This window comes from Lepisosteus oculatus, chromosome 8 (genome assembly GCF_040954835.1).
Source record: "Lepisosteus oculatus isolate fLepOcu1 chromosome 8, fLepOcu1.hap2, whole genome shotgun sequence".
Lineage (NCBI taxonomy): Eukaryota > Metazoa > Chordata > Actinopteri > Semionotiformes > Lepisosteidae > Lepisosteus > Lepisosteus oculatus.
The window spans coordinates 23,218,557-23,240,962 of NC_090703.1; the positions used below are offsets into that span (position 1 = coordinate 23,218,557).

A 22,406-nucleotide genomic window follows, 5' to 3' on the forward strand; every position below is an offset into this window, starting at 1 on the left:
GGGTGACAGGGCCTTCTCCTGTTATGCCCCCAAGCTCTGGAACTCTCTGTCCAAGTATATCAGAGAGTCACCTTCTCTAAACTACTTCAAATCCAGACTCAAAACCCTCTTCTTTAGAAAAACCTTTACTTAACTGGTTCCATTCTTTACCCCTCTGCTTTTCGTGGTACCACCATCCACGGTCTCCTCTATATATTGTAATTGTCTTTTATCTTGTGTATTATTTTTATTTATTGTTATTGTCATTCTGTAAAGTGCTTTGAGAAACCACCTTTAAAGGCGCTATATAAAATAAAGTTTATTATTATTATTATTATTATTATTATTATTATTATTATTATTATTATTATTTGACCTCTGGAGATCATTGTACATTTGTCTGGTGAATCCTACCATTGCATTCCAAAAAATGTATTTAGGCTTTATTCAGTTTACCTAAAAGATCCTTTTTTTGGTTACTTGCTCTTGTTCTGAGAAGACGTCAAGATTCTTTAACCTAGAATCTATCTAGGAACCTATCAACTCACTTGATAAGATATGGGTTATGGCAAGCAGCACGAATGTCTTGATCAGGTGTTCCTCAAGGTGTTGAAACATTTGCAGCCCATCCCATTTCCTCAGCAGGACCATCTTCAACTTAAGGTTGAACTTGAGGTGCTTGGGATGGAACAGCGCCTCCGATCAGTTTTTATTAAAGTATTTGTTTTTGCTCCTCAAGTGTATAAAGTCATGGTTTTCTCATTCAAAATCTGTCACCTCCCTTACAGTCTACAGAGGTGTTTCCTCTCAATTTGTCTCACAGTCTCAGTGCTGTCTGACATCACTCCCAGTCATTGCTGTTTCTCGACAGCAGCAAGCGAAATTGGGCAGACAGCACCCTTGAGGATGTCGCTCTGCTATACCCTCAGGAAAATGACTCCTTGATAGCAAACCCAGTGTACTTAGAGACTGATACTCATGAGTCGCTTTAAGTATTTGCAATGCAAGGCAGTATTTAAAGCTCTAGTTTTTGGAACCACCTTACAGTTTTTTTTATCCATGCCTCTACCACCATGCCCTGGAAATTGTTGTGGCTCCAAATCCAATACATTTTTGGAGACAGATAAAACAGTGCGGCACCGTGGCACCATGGTTAGGGCCCTGGGTTCTAGTCTATATCTGGGTTGCAATCTGTATGGAGTTTTTAGGTAATCCAAGTGTTTGTGTGAGTTTACACTGGGTGCCAGTTTCCTCCTACAGTCCAAAAACATATTAGTAGATTAATTGGCTTCTGGAAAAATCAGACCTGTTGTGTCTTTGTGTGCCCTGCGATGGACTGAAGTCCCATGTCAAGATAGGATCCAGCTCCCCTGTGACCTTGTTGTTAGAAAAGGATCAAGAGAATGTTAAAACATTAGGTTTTGCATTTTAAACTGAACTTACTGACAAGTTCTGAAAGAAAGTTTGAAAAGAGACCATTGAATTTATCTAAATTTTTCAAAGGTTTGCAGTTTTGAAGATAGAAATGACTCCGAGAATCAAAGATGTGAGCTTAAGAGTCTAGTTGTTAAACTAGCTTTCATGTCATTGAGCTTATATTTAAATTATACTAGGTTATCAGGTATTTTTGTTGTGTTGTATTGATGCAAAAAAAGGGGAAAAGTCTCAAATCGCATCACCTGCTTTAGTACAAACTTGCAGTAAATAAGAATAGATAGGAGCAGCAGCTGGCAAACAGAGTGACTCTCTGGGAGTTAGACTGCCTGCTCTGGAACATGTTCACAACAGCACTTCCTGCTGTCACACCTGTTCCTGCAATTTGCTGTCCAGTTGGTCTTGTAACAACTTGTATCATCTCATTATTGACTGAATTGAGTCAGTTTTTCCAGCTCTTTAGGTGCTACTTCTTTAAAGATTAATAGAAAATGTGACACATCAGGCATTCAGGACTAAGGGCTCCTGCTGTAAAGTATCAGAGCTGCCCCTTACTGCATTGAGCTGCCCCTTACTGCCCCTTTTCCTAAAGTGCCTTCTAAAACCTTCAGGGAATGCTTTTGGAGAATGAACTGCACTTAATTAACAATAACAATTTTGAGACCTCTGCACAGTAAAATTGACATGAAGTGTTACATACAGTGCCTTGCAAAAGTATTCTGTATTAATTTTTCCAGTAAATGTGACAGTCACCTCAAAGGTGCACAGTCAGAGGCCAATAATAAGGCAATTAAATCCTCATTTGGGCAATTTCTTTAATCCTTGTAAATTTAGAGCCACCGCAGCACAGATATCTGAATACAAGCAGCATATATCAGTTTTTGACTTTAAGATATCTGCTGACAAATTTGTCTTTAAAACAATTCTGTTTGAGCTTGTGAGTTTACAGTAAAATTACTGGTTGGAAAAAAGATGTGTGTCATTATAATTCAGAACTCTTAAAGGGTCTGAATACTTTTGCAAGATTATTTGTGAATGATGAATGTCAGCATGCTTACACTCTGAATGTTGAAAACGACTGCCTAAAATATGTGAAATGGCTCACACCCCAGGAGTGAAAAAAAATGCTGGTTTGATTGTGGATCTCTTACACTCTGCATTGAACATATTATACTTTAAAAAATGAGTTTGTCAGCAGATCAGAACTGCTCAGAACCTATGATTTCTGTACAATTGTGGTATTTCCTGTCATAGAGGATTGTGTGAGGAAAGGTCAATGATACTGACATGTAATTTCAAGGACTAGAGATCACTGACACCCAGGTGACTAGGGTTTGACCAGGCCTGATTAGAACTTTTCTTTCCATATGTAAGCTGTGATTTTAGCGATACGCTTTACATAACTGCGAGTGTATAAAAAAGCTGCCCTTACTGTGTTGCTGAAGGATGCTTAAACATTTAAGTACTAAGGGTAAAAGATAAGACTTGAGAGTTATCACTCTGGGAGTTGGCAGAACCAGCTATTAATTCGCTATTGATTGCTTCCCAGCTTTATCAGACAGTTAAGAAAAAAATGTCACTTCTGGATTCTCAGTTTGTCTCATCACATACTGTATCTGTGGAAGAAACTGTGTACACTTGATGGTACTCACAGCATCAGAAGGGCAGTGCTTAGGGAATCAAAACATTTGTCATGCGTGATGGTCTACAGACTTGGGAATAGGAAATGCACTCTGCTTCAATGTAAAAGATAACCAAAGCACTTCCCAGCACCTTTCGCTGACTGCAAATGCTAGTTTTTCGTTATGTGACGTCTAAATCCCTGTTACTAACTTGGTGCTTTTGTACAGGGGATGTAGTTCGTTCTATGTATGCGGCCTTTGTGAATTCCAGGTGGAATTTCAGGTTTCTTTGAACTTGCTGCAGTGAAACCAGTTGTTTCTCATCAGAGCTGAGGCATTGACATTGGCCTTTGAGTACCCTGTGGTACCAGGACGTTCCCTGACTTAGAACAGCAGCTTCTCACAATGAGCCACTTAGTCGGAAAGGGCTACATCAAGGAAGGCTCAGGAAGGCCAGTGTGTGCTGGGTGCTGACCAGAGACCCATCAATGAGGAATGAAGCTGGTCATTGTGGGGGAGAGGCAAAGAAGAGGTCCCTACTATTCACAGGGTTTCTCCATTGTTCTTGACAGGAACAAGCTCTGCATTGAGAACTGGAGGTCGAGCTTTAGGCTGATGTCTGAAAACGTCACGCCCCTCTGTCCGGAGTTGGTGGCGAGCCAGGGATGGCTAAAGAAAGAATTCACTGAGATATTTTTTGCTCTTCATAGTGGTTTTAGTCATTTTGTCTTTTCTTCCAAGAGAAAACAGTGCTTTTATGTCACAAAATGTTGGGAGAAATGACAGACAAATATATCACACAGCTGTTTATTTGGAGTTCCTGGAAAATACATTTTATTGCCTTTCGTAGAAAGCTCACACATTTAGCTAAGCAAAGCTAAGAGGCTTTTTTGGCTTATCAACCTTTTGAAAAACGAGGTGCAGTTTAAGTTTGGGGCAAGGAATGGTGATTAAATTGTTGCAGCCTTTGTAAAGGGAGTATAAAGGTGATTTCGCATTGGTACGCTTATTTTCTTTTTTTATCATAAAGTGTTCCATGTTCCATTTAGAATAGCTTGTGCTTATCTGAAGAGTGTTAAAATATTCTGGAGTTATATTTCTGTGTGATTTAATAAACAAAGGCTTGACTTAAGTTTATGGTTTGTATAACTAAACTCCACAAGTCAGCTGTATGTATTTAGCGCCTCATGGGAGACATGCCTAGAGTTCTAAAAATGTGTTTAAATATAAAGTTTTATTTTTTAGGTGTATAATAAAATAAGTATGTTCTCCTTTTTTCACTTGAATAAACCCATTTAGACTTTACTCTGCCAATGACCAATTGGAGAAAGAAGCAGAATGTTATTGGATGTTTGTTTTCATTACCATTCAGGAGCAGTCTAGTAACCTCAATCTTAACTCTAGCCATAACTGCATTGGTGGAATATTAAGAATCTTTGAATTATAAATTGTTGTTTGGCATTTTATGAAATTACCTCTTGGTGTAGCATGTGAAATTTGAACTATCCAGACCTCTATCTTAGATTGGAATTAAAAAAAAAAATCTTTGGAAGGTGGGAGGTATGGAAATTTCCTTTAACTCTGTCTTGAGAGTCCTTATACTTATAGGGCTTATACTCATAGAGCATCTGCTAGGGCAAAACCGAACGGCTGTAAATATCTAGACAGCAACAGCTGATGGTTCAGGAAGATCACTGACTTAGAATGATCTGCCTGAACCAGGCAGATCATTCTAAGACAGTGTGGAGAGTCTTGGGAATAGAGTACATACAATTTGTGAAAAAAGGTGTGCTTTTTTTTTCTTCTGACATACTTGCACTTGTGTAACTTTTGTTGGTTTCTTATGGCTTCGGTGTCCATCCATCCATTATCTAAACTGCTTCATCCAGTATAGGTTTGTGGAAGGAGCTGGAACCTAACCCGGCAAGCAACAAATGCAAGGCAGGCTGCATCCTACAGGGGACAACAGCCCATCGCAGGGCACACTCAGAAACATGCACACACTCAGACTAATGCCAGCTTTACAGAAGCCAGTTAACCTACCATCATGTCTTTGGACTGTGGGAGGGAACGGTACCAGCTGGGAGAAACCCACACGAACACTTGGAGAATGTACAAACTCCACACAGATGCTGTAGCACCCCAGGGCCCCAGTGCAGTGTGGCAGAAATGCTAACCGCTATGCCAGTGCGCCACCGTGGTTTCAATGTAGTTTCTGTGAATTTGGATCTTCTCACAAATGTTCCATTGTCATATTATGGAATTATTGAAGTGTGTTCACCGCCGTGTGTGGTTCTCATAAACATTTCCTTCTGTTGGGGCAAAGATCTGAAATGTGTTTGTGCGTAGTCAGGGACGGGGTGGGGTGAAGGAGGTCATTTACTGGTCTGTGATCACAATGCACATTGATCTGGCGAAAAATGAGATCGGAATATAAAAGAATCAGAAAATGAAAAGACCATTGTTACAAACAAGAATAAGGACCGTGTGGCCCTTGACTGTGGTTTGTCTGTTGGGCTTTGAATTCCTAAAGACATGCACTTGATGAAAACATTCCTTTATCAAGCACGATTCTTAAACTTGCACTTGACATTTTTATATGTTTTAAAAGTGTGTCAGAAGGCAGGAGATATTTTTTGAGCTTCTTAAACTTTGGAGTCCTAGAATACAGGCCCAGAGAAGGGAAGGCCTTATACCAAAAATAATTTGCTGATGCTGGCTAACCGAGTGGGAAGTCTAACTAACTTGAGCAGCCAGATTCAAGATTCAGATGCGTTTTGCAAGTTATGGTCTTTCAAGAGGCTGGTAAGGTGGTGCTGTGATTGGCATTGCTGCCTCTTTGATTCTAGACCTGGGTTGCTATCTGTGGAGTTTGTATTTTCTTTGAGGTTTTCTCTGGGTCCTCTGGTTTCTTCCCACAGTCCAAAAATATATTGGTAGGTTAAAACTACTGATTTTAACCCACCTGGATATAGGTTACCAAACAACCAGAATACTTCTGGAAAAATAGCCTCTGGTATGAATCTGTGCCTGTTTGTTTCTGTCTGTCCTGTGATGGACTGGCATCCCATCCAGGTCGTTCCCTGCCAGGTACACATTACTTACTCCAGCTTGCCTGTGACCTGTATTGGATAAAGTGGTTAGAAAATGGATGGATGTTTTTTGTATATATTCTTTTTATTTGCAAATTGATATAACTTGGTCAGAGCTGTATTGGTTTCGAAACCTTCAACTCGGTAATGCTGGTCTTGTTCCTGTTCCTCTCAAAATGGTCAGCTTCTGTAGTTGAAAGATTAGACACAGGTGAGCTGGATTAAGTTGAATGGGTAGTAATTGAAGGAGAATGTGTATAGTATCTCTGATCCTATACATTTCAGGACTGAAATTCCTATAGAATGTGGAATATCAGATTATTTCCAGTCCCTTGGAGGGTGTAGTAATGGCTAGATCCATAGATCCAACTCACTTGCCGACTACAAATTTAACACCCATTGTGGTGTCAGAGATGGGGGGGGAAAGATGATTTGGTGTAAACAAGGCTTTAATGAGAGATCAGGTATTTTTTATTTATTTTAAATGTGTTTAAAAACGTACAATTTTGAAGTTCTAATGCTAAAGTTGCCTTACAACTTTAAGATAAGATACATTAATGTTGATGGAAGGATTTTTTTTCTCATTGCCAAAAAAACGTCTGATGTGCTGTTGGATTCAAGTGGAGCAATGTAGATTTTCAGTGTTTCTTAGAAAACTCCAAACTCATTCACTTCCTGCCACATTTTTAAGGCCTCCTCAGTAGGTCCTGTTTCAAGGGGGGCGTCGTACTACTTGTCTAGGCAGCTTTTCTTGTGGGAACCATTTGTCAGGGGCATTGAGGTTTTTTTTTTTAAAAAAAGAACCTCGAAACATTTCGAGTGCAAACCCATCTCAAAAGCATGACAGGCTTATTAAAACCACCTCCAGTTCTAACAATGTGACACTCCACAAAGCAATGGCTGCATTTTGTCTTTTTTTTTCTCCTTCAGTGGCATTGCTAGAGGACCTCTCCAAAAAAGGATTTAGCTCGGCAACCTTGGTAAGCATCAGGCTGCATTAGGAACTGAAGCTGTTAAAGAGGGTAGAGCTTCAATAGCCAGTTTGCTACTTCCCTTGCCTGGGCTGGCTTTAAAAAGCACTCCTTCTCTTCCCTCTCATTGGCAGGGTTCGCTCTAATTCCTCCATCTTTGTGGGAGATTCAAAGCCTTTGTGTTCAATGAATTGTTCCTTTTCTGCAAGAATTATCTTTTTGAATTTGCATCTCTGGAGAGGTGCCGAATTCAGACTGACTGAATCTGGGGGCTGCTACTATAGTGTGGTTGAAAAGATCCTCCTAAACTATTTTAGAAAACTGTTTTAATGTCTTCAATCAGGTTCTTTTAAATTTGTAAAGTCTAGCCTATTTTTCAGTCACTGTTTTATAATTCAGTGCAGCATCTCTTCCTCTGATTCATTCATGCCCTGTATGTTTTTGTCAGAGTATTTTTCCCTGGGGTGGTGCATTTCTCTGTTGTCACAAACTTCTGGATAAGGCCATGGTATCTGGCCTTGTCAGTAAGTCATGAGTCAGTTTGGTATCAGCATGGTTCAGTGTAAAATTTTCACTGCCATAGGGAAACTCACATGGACTAAGTATCATTTAGGTTTATAGCTTATGTGAGGTGAGCATTGTTTATTCTGATATTGGGTAGTGTGCAAAATGTTTGGAAAGTTGTTCACTCTGAAGTATTGTTATCTGGTTACCTGTGTCATGGCTCCTCTCTGGTCCTACACCTGTTCTCCGTTGACAGAAAGGTGATGTATGTGTGTGTGTGGGAGGTGGGCAGAAATAGGATTTTGGGAGGGATTCCAGGCTTGGGGTAACTTCTGTGTGGAGTTTACACAATCTACCCCATGTCTGCATAGGTTTTCTCCGGGTGCTCTGGTTTCCTCTCACCTTCCAAACATACTGTATGCTACCTTGGCTTACTGCTTTCTATAAATTGTTCAAATAGTTCGTGTGTGTGTGTGTGTGTGTGCTCTATGATGGACTGGCATCCAGTCCATAGTGCAGCCCCACTTTGTTCTATCTGTGACTGGGACATGGAGATCTGGAGTGTTAAGTGTTACTACACTAACCACAGAATAACCTTACGGTAATGTATGAATGCGTTGATGGACATATGGAGTTTTTCCCCCTTCAGGCAAGCTAGGGACAGAGTATCGATAGAAAATGCTTTTTAACATGTATTCATCTTTTTTTCCCAAGTGTAATTTCATATGATGATAAACTTCATTAGTTTAAGACATCTCTATATTTTAACTATTTTTAGGTATTACCTATTACCTATTTTCCCAATATTTCACCTAATCTTAAGTGACTTCTTGTTCCACAACTTGTACCCTCATTGACATCGCGTAATATATTAACATTCGTGTACAAATGGGCAACATTTAAAAACGAAACCCAGTTTTATCTTCTTCCTGCTAGGGCAAACTGTCTCTATTTTTAAACAGTTAAGTATACATATCTATGCTTTTTCAGTGACTGTTGCAGTTTCCTATGCCCTGATTTCACAAAATAGGAGGTCTGGCTACCAGTAGGTGAAAACACTTTAGTAAGAATAATGTGTACACTCTTGCTGACCATGATATTAATGCTCTAGAATCAGTCCAGAGAACAGCAACCAGCTCCATACTGGAGTTTAAAGGAATCACCTGCACTAACAGGCTAGAGGAACTGAACCTTTTTGCTCTTCAGCAGAGAAGACCCAACAGGACTTCTCAAATACTTGATTTGGAACAGATATTCAAATTCCAATTCCTCAAAGGTATTAACAAAGTCAACTCAATTTTTTTTTCCAGAATGGACAGTGAAACATAATGCGGAGGATATAAGTGGAAAAAAAGTAAAGAAGTGCCACCAGCTCTTGGTTTCAAATTCACTATGTAAAAGTGCATTTGAAACCAAGAGCTGGTGGCACTTCTTTACTCAAAGTAATGTAGGAGTGTGGAACAAACTGCGTAGCCATGTCATTGAAGCTGATACACTGGCTTCTTTCAAGAAATGCCTGGGATCAATTACCAAAGGTGCTAGATGGCTGAATAGCCTGTTCTGTACAGAATTATTTAGCATAGTATTTGTTATACAATGCCTAGAATTTAATAGCTTCAATGAAAAATTCAAGAAATTAGCAAATTTTACTGGGGACTCACAGGGGGGGTAGAAATCAAATCCGGGAACCCGTATCAAGTAATTTATAGAGTTTTCACTCCCTGATTCATGCTCAGGTGATTCCCTGCCAGCCCCTGTCTTTCCAATACAATTCCAATGCTACAGCAACTGCTGAAACAAGTTTAATATATCAGACACAGTTATTCAACATGACCTGTAGTGAATGGTATGTTTAATCTAATGCTTCTACTCAAAATAATTATTTGTATTTATGTAGAAGTTTTAAAGGATCCAAAGTGCTTTACTTTATTGGAGGACACAGCTTTCTTGAGCCCCCACCTAGGTGACAGGCAGCAGCTGTCATGGGCCAGTAGCCCCACTGTGCTGCAGCTCAGGTGCAACTCTCTCCAGTTGAGTTGAGGAAGAAATGTAAATGAGGCCGGACTATGCGTTTGAAAAGGGGAATTTAGCCTGGACACCAGGGATAATTCTCCTCCTCTCACAGTGCCCTGAAATCTTTAATGACCAGGTTGTCATTTTTGCTTGATGGAGCACAAAGACGGCTCATTTGCTCTGGGTGACATCCCAGTGATTATGTGGCAGATCTGGGGTGTGTGAATCTGGAGCCTCCTAGCTAATGAGCTCATTTTCTCCACTGGACCAGGCAACTCCCACACAATTCAAATTGCATTAAGCTTTTTCTGTTGCAAATGTGGCACATGTAGCAGCACTAAGTGAATTGTAAGTTTTTTTTTGCTGCTACCTCGAATTGACTGAAAATCTACATCTCTTACCTTAAGGCTTTTTTCTGTCCGCAGGTTGTGCAGCCTGACATTGAAGAAGCTGGTGGTCATGAAGGAGCTGGACAAGGAGCTGATTTCGGTGGTCATTGCTGTCAAAATCCAGGTACGCCCAAATCTCCTCCACCCCTCCCCCGTCTCCACTGCAGAGACCTTCCGCCCTTGCCCAATACATTAATAAGAGGATGATCTTATTGCAGAGATTAATTTCTTCCTATGCTTAGAATTTATTGCAAGTTTTAAAATGACATCTACAGAGAAAGTTTTCTGGTTTACAGCTCAGTGCTCCTCAGAAAAAAGCATAGAGGCCCCAATACTAAGGGTGATGGCTGCTGGGTTTAGTTTCACAAGGCCAGGGCGATGGCAGTCACAGGCGAGATGAGTGGAATGCACAAGCTGAGGTCCTGGCATGGACTTCTGTATCAGCTTTACTATCGGAAACTGTGATGCGCTGAGACATTTATGTCCGCAGGAGACATTTGGCAAAACATGTTAGTCTTAAGACTTTTTATTTTCTAAAGGTTTGCACATAATGTCTGGCCATTTAAAAATTAAAGACCCCTGAGGCATATCCCACATAGATAACTGCATGTCATACTGTCATACAGCTCGCAATCTACAGACAATGCTAGAGCAACTGCCTAGCAGTGTGATCTGCCAGTAGATAGCAGATTCCAAACCGCAAGATCTGGGTAGTGTCTGATCAGTGCCCTGGTATATGTCACGTAAGCTATGGTGGGTACCAGGCTTTGAGTTGCAGAAGAGTTCATTTCCGTAAACCATTCCATGAGCCTAATTTTACAGAAGACTGGTTTCACTCTTCAGCCTTGTGCACATTTAGCAGTTCATACTTTGGTGGTGGTAGGTTTCCCCATACAGGACACTGCTTAGTTCACAGGAACATATTATTCTTCACAGTACTCTTCAGCAAGATAAAACTAAATATTCATGGATTGAATATACTCCATAGAAACTAGTGGGTTAGATAGTGGAAGTTTAATGCGTCTAAGGAAGAGTGATGCATCTTTAAGTACAGTAGTTCCCATTTATGTATGTGTATCCAATAGAGCTTATGCAAATCCCTTTTCAAATGAGCAATTTCTAGCCCTAATACCTTGTGCATGTATTTTTAGACTTACCTATCAATAGTTCTTGCTAAGAGAAATGGCACTGGTTTTTAAATGTTCATGTGATGTAGTTGTCAGAATGTGATTGGACATCGTGCAAATTTCCCACTTCCAAATATTGACTCAAGTGAATACTTATGCAATCAGTTATTTCATGTTTTATACTTTTATTTTAGGAGGATCTGTAGAATTTTGTTTTCACATTGATACTATATTGATACTATAGTGTGTTTTATGTCTGTAATTGACTAAAAATCCCAGTAAAAATGCAATGGGATTCCATATTGTAACACAATAAAATGTGAAAAAAATACAAGGTTTGATTATGTAGTGGGATTTTGATAACTACAAAATTGCTTCAGAAGTAATGGTTTGGGAATAGCATTTTATTTCACTTGACACTGGAGTGAAAACAAAAACATATAGTGTTTCATGCACTGCCTAGCATTTTATACAATAGCTGTTTGTCCACATTGACTTGTAACATGTAAAGACTGCTCCCTCAATCTCAGTGTGTCAGATGTATCGATTTAGAAATATCAAGACATGGTCAGTAGAGCCAGTGCTTCATATCTCTTGGGGCTTGGGTTCAACCTTCAGTTGAGACGTTTGTGCGCTCTTCAATATTTGTTTTTCTGTGGGTGTTTGCTGGGTGCTCCAGTTTTCTTTCACCTTCTGGACACTAATGAATTGGTGTCCCTGAATTCTCCCTGTGTGCACATCTGTGCACCCTGTGATGGTTTAACTTTCTGTGGGTTGTAGGGTCTCACCTTGCGCCTTGCGCCTTGTGAATCTAGTATTGCTAGTATTGCTGTGGCCATGGAGTGGCCATTAAACTCACCAGGAATAAACTGCTTTTTGATAACCGACAGATGCACTAGAGGTTGTTATTGGTTAGGAGTGAATTATACAACAAATCCATTTCATCTGTGTGTCATAATTTAGCTCTTAAGGAAATGTGTACCAAAAATGCACTGTGTCTCAACCTGTAGGAAACTGCAGGGATTCACAGTGCTGGTCCCAGAGAACCACACACCTGTTTGTTTTTAATCCTGCTGATTATCTAATTGTCTTAATGTGTGTTTTTTTCTACTCAAAATTTGAGATTTTATGTTAATTGTGAAACGCAACAGTTAAAAGCAACCTCTTGCACAACAGTCAAACATTTTCAACAAATCCTTTTATTAAGTGTGCAGTTTGTAACTTTGAGCTTGGGTGAAACAAAAACCAGCAGAAGTGTGGCCCTTCAGATTCAGAGCCAGGTTTGGGATTGTTATCATCAATTTCCTTCCCAGGTGGGGAAAGTTTTCCTATAATAATAATAAACTTTATTTTATATAGCACCTTTAAAGGTGGCTTTTCAAAGCACTTTACACAATAACAACAATAAAAGTACAACACATGCACAATGAGAATACACAATGAGAGGAGACAGTAGATGTGGGTACTGAATACAGTAGGAGCAGAGGGGTAAAGAACAGAACTAGTTAAGTAAATGCTCTTCTAAAGAAGAAGGTTTTGAGTCTAGATTTTAAGGAGTTAAGAGAAGGTGACTCTCTGATATCGTTGGGGAGAGAGTTCCAGAGCTTTGGAGCATAACAGGAGAAGGCCCTATCACCCATAGAGTGTAGACGGTCTTGGGGGACAGACAGGAAACCAGAATTAGAAGAGCGAAGGTTGCGAGGTGGGGAGGATGATAGTAGCTTAGACAGGTACTGTTGTGCCTAGCCATGCTACCGTCATGTATACCGTCGGATACTCAAAAAGCAGTACTGAGATCAAGAAGAATGGAATTAGAAAGAGAACCAGAATCAAATGCTGTTAGTTGGCGACTTTAACCAGGGCAGTTTCTGTACTGTGAAGTTGTTGGAAACCAGATTGGAGCGGGTTGAAAAGGTTATTATGCCAGTTTTGAGGGCTATTGTCTTTCTGATCAAAAAAAAAAATCAGTACATTTTGGAAATATCTTTATTAAAATGTTTTTAAACTCCTCCTGTTTTCCCTGAGGTCTCCAGGTTCAGTTTTACTACTACTTATTTGGAACTCGGTTGAAAATTCTATGGCTCCAGCCTAAGTGCCCATCTCTTTTGGACATCTCCTTGTCTTCTACATACTGCAGAGTTCAGTGGTGAGGTCACACAGTCAGCTGTACTGCATTACTGCATTTGAAACTTTTTGCTTCCTAAACAGGGATCCAAGAGAGTCTTAAGGTCTCATGAGATTGTGCTGCCCCCTAATGGTGTTGTAGAGACTGACCTGGCTCTGACGTTCTCACTGCAGGTAAATGGTGTGCCAGTTTCTTACTCCATTGTCTTTAAAATAAATTAGGAAAGTCTTTGGGGGTTTTGCACAGATGTTCAAGAACATCAGACATTCTTTGAAGAAAATACAGTCCAATGCATTTAAATACAGAGATGGGCTGAGATTATACAGAGTCCTTCCCATTTTGTATGCTGGTTGTCTAAAGAGGAAAGTAGGGAAAAAAAGCTGATTAGTTAATTTGACCTCCAATAGCCCCCTTTTTTATTTTTTTGTAAAGTAAAATGACATATTTTAACCTATCTGTAGTTTTTCCCACTGATATTAAAATAATGTTGCACACAATATGAGGTCTAAGTTGAGGAAGATAGAAATAGCGTTTCAGGTTTTCTCTTTAGGTCGTGCCGACGTTAGTCAACCTTTAATTAAAAGCAACAAAGCCAATTATATTTCTTATTAAAGGTAGTAGAAAAAAGAGCAGAAATATAAGTTCTAAGATCTTTCCGCTGACCTTAACGGGCAAAAATAATTAGATAAATCAATGCAGGAATTTAAAAATCCTGTTTAAAAGAGCAGAAATAAATACATTTGCACATTTGACCAACAGGGGAATGGACTGATTATAATGTACTCAGTTCACAGATGGCTTTAAAACTTGCACAGGGACCTTGTTAAGATGTAAATTGATTGCCCTCTTTCTCATGCAACAGCATCAAAGCTTCATTAAATTCAGAGCCTGAAAAAAAGAGAACAGTTTCACTTCCTTTTTGTCATGAGAGCATGTTGTTAGGAGGCAGCCAGCCAGATGGGAATGAATTAAAAGCAACGTTGCTCAGCTTGAGCTGGAAATGGTGTGTCTGTGTTTGGACCTTCACAGTACCCACACTTCCTGAAACGCGAGGGCAACAAACTCCAGATCATGCTTCAGCGCCGCAAGAGGTACAAAAACCGCACAATCCTTGGCTACAAGACGCTGGCTCTGGGCTCCATCAACATGGCAGAGGTAAGGGCACTGTTGCATTTTTGTACCCTAGGATTGGGATTTAACGAGTCCTGTTATGACTTTCATGGGGGCAGAAATTAGGAAGATACAAGTCAGCCAAATTCAGTGCATTGTAAAAGTTATTTCAATGGGATAAGTTTCACACCACCTACTGTATACTTATATGGTGGAGAATGCTATTCCTGTTGCTGAAGAAGGCTCTGTAAATCCTAAAATACTAGTGCTTGTTAGGTGAAATGCCCCTCATATATGTCACTTTCTAGAAGACAAATGAGATTGGCAGGGAGAGTGGTGGCAGAACTGTCACCATGACATTTTGAGATTTGTGTTGTCCAGCTGATACAGTAAATGAATGCCTACAGTACATGGCACCTCAGTGGTGATGCACCAGCTGTGCATGGTGCTCCTGTCTGAGAAGGAGTAGCAGGCAACAAATTAAAACCTTATTCCTTTATTGTATGGATTTTCCAAATGAATGATAATCAATCTTGAAGATAATCAAGAGAGACCCAAACAATAGGTGTTAAAATTAACCAATTCGACCTTGATGAAAAACAGCAATATTCAGAAAAGGTGGTGTAGAAAATAACAAAAGTAGTGTAGTAGATTTCTTTTATGTATAAATCATAACCCTGTTTCCAGGGTTTATGTGTGTTATGCCTGTTTCCATTTTAGTATGCTAATTCATTGCCCTTTGTGTAGCATTTATTCGATCTAAAAGTGCTTTATACAGTATATTGGAGGTGAGTAATCATCTATCACTGACATACAGCCCTCATCTGGGTGACACAGCTCCAGCAGTCTCACTGCACAATGGATAAGGTAGAGAAGTGAGAAATCACTTCTTCACATCTGGTGCTGATGTGTGAGTACTGTCACACCACAAATTTTGTATAATGGTTGAATTTTTTCTGTCTAGTGAACGCTACTCTTCTGTAGGCGTGAGTGAGCAGTTGGATATTACCTTGTCATGGAGTGGGACTGGCTTAGACAGCTGACAGCAGGTGCCATCATACCACATTGTGGTCTATCATCAGTAATCCACAGTCAGATTTAGACAAAGTGATCTCAGTCACAATGTTGCCCATGGACTATTCATTTCTTGAGCTGTATAGAAAGTCTGAAGTTGGTATTCTTTATGTTTGATGTTGCAGATAATAGGTGCAAAGGCATTGATGGGGATTGCAGATTTTTGTGTTTTCATCAGCTGGTCTGAATGTGTGATAAAATCCTTAAAATCCTACTAATCCTACCATCATCTTCTTTTCCAAGAGGCCTAAATGTCTCAGTTCACACATTCTTGGACTGCCATACTCTAACTCAGCATCCGTCTTTGTTCTGGGAAGAGGCCATTGTGTCTGTCAAAGTCCCACAAGTTTTTTTATTTTTTACCTCATCATGTTTTGTTTCTACCTTGTGAGAAGACCTGGCTGAGTGTTGTCACTCATTTCAGCTAATGTCCTGGAATCAGTTGCATCAGGACAAAATTGGAAAAGCAAAGATGTTGGGTGTTGTTTAGCTTACTTTTCTGCTGGATAATGTTTCTTTTTCAATATTGTAGTATTGTACACAGTACTGTAGGGCTGTGGGAATTTAGTGGAACAATTAATTAATTGTAACAGTAAATTGCTTGAGCTTTTTATTGGCAATTAGAAATCAATCAACAGAACAATAAGCAGTCTACTTATACACAATGTTTATTGATACAAGCAACATGCTTAGAAACCTAACAAATGTGATATTATTTGAAACAACCTGCCTAGAAAAACTGGCTGATCATTTACTTGAGGGTTATCAAGATACAAAAATATTAGGACAACAAGAGATGCAATAATGATTAAACATTGATTATAACATCTCATTAGTCTGTCTCATACAACTGCTGAACATCTGGATACTCAAAGATAAGTAAATACTTTTACTTATATGAATGAAATGGTCAAAACTTGTTTAAGATAAGTTAATTCTCGATTGATTGCTGAATACAACAGCAGAGGATTCATAACTCGAAGGGGAGAGAGACAGCTGATGGTATTTGTCGAAGGGACGCGCGGTTCAGTTTCTGTTTGCCCAGTGCCAAACCTGTCCCTTTGTACCATCTGACAAGAAGTGGGAGCGAGAGAATCTTACTGTAACTTTATGATGGCATTCAGTTTTTGGGGGAGGACCTCTACAATAACATTAAGCTGTGCTAGTTTTTAAAGTTCAAGGTTGACTCCCATCCAGGTGAGTCAGCTGGTGGGGAGTTACTGTTTGCTTCCAGCGTGGTGTCTACGTCTGCATATTATTATATTCAAGCATGTCAATGAAAACCCAATTGTATTGACTTTGGCGGTCAAGTGGACTTCCGGCTGGCTACGTGGTCACAAAGTCTTGCTGTAGGAAGGACCTTGGGTAGAAATCTGTTTTACACAAGGCTCCCGATTAAGTCTCCTGGACAAAAGTTTAAGGCACGCTTTTAGTGTCTGCTGTCTGAGGTTTGACTAAGCAGAAGGAAGCCAAGAGAGCAATTCTATAGTGCCTTTTAACCTGGAAAATTCCAGCTAGTGATTTTGTGAAGTCAGCAGGTTGAGTGGGTTCCCTCAACTTGCAGCTACTTGAGTGGTCATCTTTTGGATGATAGACTATGACATGTCAGTTTAGAATCCTTGTCCACATGTGCTTTTCTCTGTATGTAGAAATCACAGTTCTCAGGGGTGGATCTCCATCATGGAATTTGGAAACTAAGTGCAAATGCATTTAAAATGTCTCTCCCTAAAAAGTTGTGGGAGTATAGGACAAGCTGCTCAGCAGTGTTGTTAAAGTCGATACCCTGGCTTCTTTCAAGAAATCGCTGGATGAAAGGGGATGGATGAAGTGTTTTCAGTACAGTTTGGTAGACATTCTTCACTCCCCTTGGTTTCACTTCTTGGATTTCTGTGATTTAGAAATTTAGAAGCCCTAGGTTAACATCCATTGTTTAGGTACATGACTAAATTTTTAAAAAAGTAATATCCTTAATATGATCAGGTGCTCTGGCATTTTACACCACCTGGAGTGGAAACGACAGTGTCAGTGAATTTCTGCATGTGTTATGTGTACACATCTTGAAAATGCATTGATTCTGTTGTATATTGGTGAGGACATTGACTGAATTTAGTTTTGTGTCTTTTAGGTGATAGAAGGGTTGCTCTTCTTGCAGTAAATGTACAACCGGTAAATTAATTCCCTATTTAAATAAAACAAGAAACATAGATCAGATCTCTTTTAAACTGAGAATAAGGTTTGGTCTATCTTTTGATTTTTTACAGGAAGAGTTTTACAGGAAAAGAACACTACAGCAGTAAAGGGAATCCATAATTCAGGGTTATTAAATTTCAGATACAGGGTCTTGAAAAAGCAGAAGCTTTTAAGTCCTTTGCCAGCAGGAATAAAGTTTACTACATCTGTCCTTTGGTCTTGTTTTTCATTGTTTATGTAATTTAAGTAAATTGGCCATGTAACATACTGTAGATGACAACAGCTGGGCAGCAAGAGAAAGCAGTGATGATTCGAGCTGCACAGTTATGGGCCCAGTCCTCACAAGCATTAGCCCAAGAGCCCCCCTGGTGTGCTTGCTGTAGGCCTGCGTTCTGTCTGCCCAGGTGATGCAGCACCCCACCGAAGGAGGCCAGGTTCTCCCACTCTGCAGCAACCTGAAGGACACGGCCGCCAAGGTGGCTGAAATCTGGATCTTCTCCCTGTCCAGCCAGCCCATCGACCACGAGGACGGCTCACTGCAGAGCGGACAGAAAATCAAGTCCACAGGTATGGCACCTGGAGCAGGGCAGGGGAAAAGTAAAAACAGCCACAGTGTATCAGTACATCAGTACAGAGGTCCACAGAAGAGTCCACAGAAAGCAACTTCTTAGAAAACATGCCCAGAACCACTATGATTATTCATTTGGCATGAAATATTGCCCACATGAGACAGTCATTTAATAAAAATAATTATTTGGATTCTTTAATGTTTTTCATTCCCAAGTATTCTAAAGTGCTGTAAACTTAAAATTTTATTCTCAGTATATTGCACCCTGGAGAGTACAATTCCTGCAGGTCACCATTAAATTGCCACTTTCTAAAGATGTAAAACAATTTACCAGGTGATTTAAAGTACAATTTAAATATATGTATTTAAAAAGAGGAGACCTATGAGATTAACTAGATTGGGGCTCTCCAGGAGAGGGCTTGGAGACCCTTGTATTAACTCTCCAGGGATCTCCTGGACCAGAGCTGGAGATCCTTGTACTAACTGGACCAGGACTCTCCAGTACTCCAGGACTATGGTGGGATGTGGCAAGCATTTTTCACCAACACCTCATTCCAGCTGCCAATCAAACTATAGGGTGAATGTAGGAAAGCCAGAGTGATGCAACTTGAGATTTAAGACTCTGGAGTTCACATCTCAGTTTATACCTGCAGAACCGGTATTTAAATATTGACCAGTGTAGGTATGCAGGAGATCCAGCTCAGTAGTTGCCTTTGAAAATATACACTCTTTTTTTCTAAATATCCCTTTTTAATTCTTGTTCCGGCTATGAAGGTTTGGATTCCAGACCTAAGACCCTTTCAATTTTTAATTGCTCTGCTCCTTTCTCCCTGGAGAAAAGCAAATATTTTCAGTTGAACTTCACTCACTGCATTTCCTTTTGATGGATTTTTCAATTCTTTAATCTCCTTTAATTTCCTTTTGTGTAGAGATGCATCTCTTTCTTATTATACAGAATTAAAGTCCTTTTTTAGTAGAAATGCTAAAAGCACTGAAGCTTTTCGATGCTTGAGTATTGATTAAATACAAAAATGTCCAATAAATGTCTTTATTAAATATCCATTGGAAACAACGAGGACAGCGCGGTGACAGAGTGGTCAGCATTACTGCCTTGTGCCGATGGGGCCCTAGTTTCAGTTCTGGATCTGGGAAACTGGCTGTGTGGAGTTTGTATGTTTTCCCGGTTTTTGCGTGGGTTTCCTCTGGATGCTCCAGTTTCCACTCACAGTCCAAAAACATGCTGGTAGGTTAATTAGCTTCTTGGAAAATTGCCCCTGGTGTGAGCGTGTGGGTGCCTATGTTTGTGTGTTCCTTGTGATGGACTGGGAACCTGCTCCCCGTGACCTTGTAATGGATGAAGTGGTTAGAAATTGGATGAATGTGCCAGTGAGGAACATCTCTGAGCTGTAACGATGACTGACAACTCAGAGGGTTTATATTCCCCTGCAGCGAGGTGCAAGCAGGTTTTGAGGAAAAGCAGCTCGCTGGAGACTTTTATTTAAAAAATGCCTGACTAGGTGATGTTTGAATTGTTTCTAGACAATTACTCTGAGGAAGAGTATGAGAGCTTCTCCTCGGAGCAGGATGCCAGTGACGACGCCGTGCAGGGGCAGGTAGGACTGAGGCCTTTTTCTGTCTTGTGGTTTGAACTGGGAGAGCTGAGCTCAGGGGATTCTTCACTGGGGAGAATCTGTGCAATACTCCATTAAAGTAACACCCAGGTTTTTAAAGCCAGTACTGATACCCTGGCCTCCCTCAGCAGCTGGATTGAGAACATTGGATCAATGAGCTGATCAAGCTTAAATGGGTGGAATGGCCTACTTCTATTTTTTAAAATTGTTCTTAATCTGTCCAGTTGAAGCTTAATTGTTCCAGTTTAACCCCATTCCTCAGACACTGTGCAGTTGGAGGTTTAAACAGACCTACAGTGGAAATGTGGCTTCTGAAGACCAAGATATAAAAATAGTTTTGAAGGTTTCATGGGTTATACAGTAGAGCAATGTGTCATAAAATGTTAAAAATCATTGCTGTCCTTTGTTTTGTCTTGTTAGTGTTATTATCCTATTCTGCTTTTTCTAGCTACTTCCAGTTAGTTACATGTCTTATCAAAACTTCCCAACCTAGTCTGATGTTTAACATCCCCTCACCTAACAGTCCTTCCGGCTATACGATGTATACTGTGACAAAGTACCCTCTGCATTGTACTTTGGAGAAAGACAAATCAATGGATGCATTGTACTACATTGTACTGGTCCTGAGGGTCAGACTGTTCTGTGCTGTGGGTTTTGGACATTTGTATACTTTTGTCATTAAAAACACACATTAAAGCTACTGAGTATAAATAAAATATAGTGTTAATATTTCAACTTTTATGCTACAGAGCAGTTCTTCCTAGACAGACAGCTGTCAAACATGAATTTGTGTGCTGTTAACCCAAGAAAAATTAAGACAAGATGTTTTATGTTTTTATGGATGCTCATTGTATGTAGTGAATAATTTCTGTTTTCATCCTATGTGTAGTGGCAGCAGCAGCCCTTGCGTGTTGCTAGGCAACACAACTCCATGGGCAGACCTACTGTAAGCCTGCAGCAGTGTTGTTGGCTTTTTAGTGAAAAAATAAGAATGAAATCTAGCTCATTCAAAGTTTACTACATAATTTGCTGTGAGACTAGAACTCCCAACGACTTATAGTTGCCTCATCTGCCTCTACTTTATCTTTGAGAAGGCTGATATGGTTATTTGGTTTTCTTGATTTAATAGATGCAAGAGAATTCTTTCATTAGATTAAAACAATGCATTTTCCTTACACACATTTGCCTTACATACGCCTTGCAACGAGATGAGTTCAGTACTTCTAATGCACACATTGATTATTCTTTCATATCTGGGGGACACATCAACTATGAAAAATGCTGCCTTATTTCTTAACTTCAAAGACACAGCATTTTCTCAAGAGGCAAAAATAAAACCTAGGTGGCAAAAGGACCTGATATCTTCAAACAAGGCCTTATGGTTCCGCAAGTTCATAGCGGCAAATAAACAGTGCATTTAAAAATGAGAACTGGAGGTACTTTCCTAGAGGCTTGTGAGAATGTGGAACAAGTTGCCCAGCCATGTTGTTCTGGCTTCTTTCAAAAAACAGCTGGATGAGATCTTCAGATCAATCAGCCACTAACTACCCAACAGCCTAGATGGGCTGAATGGCCTCCTCTTGTTTGTAATCTTTCTTATCTTTTAGTGCCATAGTTTGTAGAACATTTCTAAAATTAGAGACCTGTAACAGAGTTTAGAAACTGCTCTGCAGTTTAGTCCTTATTTTTGCCCTCTTCTATAAATCTGGTGCTAGAATTATCTGGTCACAAAGATGTTTTCAAAATTGGGACCATTCCTGAATCATTCCATGATAGTGAATGTCTGTTATCACTCCTCCAATGATAGAATGTGGATTGCTATCCGTTTTAAACTGTAAAACCATCTAGTTATATGGAATTTATGTTTAGTGTAAATGAGGACAGAGAATTAATCTGATTCCATTTTCTATGCATTGAAGGCCTAACGGTGACTCTTGGCTTGAATGAATAAAAAACATTGTCAGGATTTCAAAATACTATAACTTTTGAAACCAAAAAATAGTGAAAACAAAAAACAATAATTGTAAATGTTTTGTTATTAGTCTCTGCAGTTTCTGTTTTTTGGTTGTCTTTATGAAATAGGACATCCTTGGTGTCATTTTGATTTTCTCTTTAATATGTTAATTTGGTAGGACTGGATAGAAAATATTTGGCTTAATTGTTCATTGGGGAGGCAGGAAATATGGGTTCCAAACAGCACTTTTATTAAAAGTGGGCTGTAGAAACACTGATGTGGTGCACATCATTTTTTAATTTCTTCTATTGCTGGTGATATGGACTTTGGAGAAAGACAAATCAAGAACAGTTCAAGATGCCGATAAAATTAGATAATGCTAACAATGAATCAGTGACATGATAATGCTAACAATGAATCAACAATTTATCAGTGAAAAAAATTCACATTGTGCAGAAGAGTGGTTCCGCAGACACTTAATAATTTATTTATAAAGCCATCTACTTGCTGCTGAAAAAAATTTAAACATATTCTACTTCAGAAACTCACTTAGAATTGTAAATTAGAATTCTAATTAGAAATACAGTTTCCAGTTTCATAATTTGCTTTTGATTGACTTGCAT

The 22,406-nt window shown here is 39.6% G+C and overlaps 1 protein-coding gene across 6 annotated transcripts in view; it reads left to right on the forward strand.

The window, feature by feature from the left end:
• Nucleotides 1-22,406, forward strand: part of pacs2 (phosphofurin acidic cluster sorting protein 2) — a 132,471-nt gene that overhangs the window by 68,858 nt on the left and 41,207 nt on the right. For 5 of the 6 annotated variants that reach the window (XM_015351201.2, XM_015351203.2, XM_015351202.2 and 2 more), the window contains exons 2-6: nucleotides 10,041-10,128; nucleotides 13,340-13,429; nucleotides 14,286-14,411; nucleotides 18,035-18,197; nucleotides 19,738-19,811. In XM_015351201.2, coding sequence (XP_015206687.1) covers nucleotides 10,041-10,128; nucleotides 13,340-13,429; nucleotides 14,286-14,411; nucleotides 18,035-18,197; nucleotides 19,738-19,811 — 541 coding nt within the window. Of the gene's footprint in view, nucleotides 1-7,087; nucleotides 7,108-10,040; nucleotides 10,129-13,339; nucleotides 13,430-14,285; nucleotides 14,412-18,034; nucleotides 18,198-19,737; nucleotides 19,812-22,406 lie in introns of those variants that run through there. The other variant, XM_015351205.2, reaches the window with a different exon arrangement.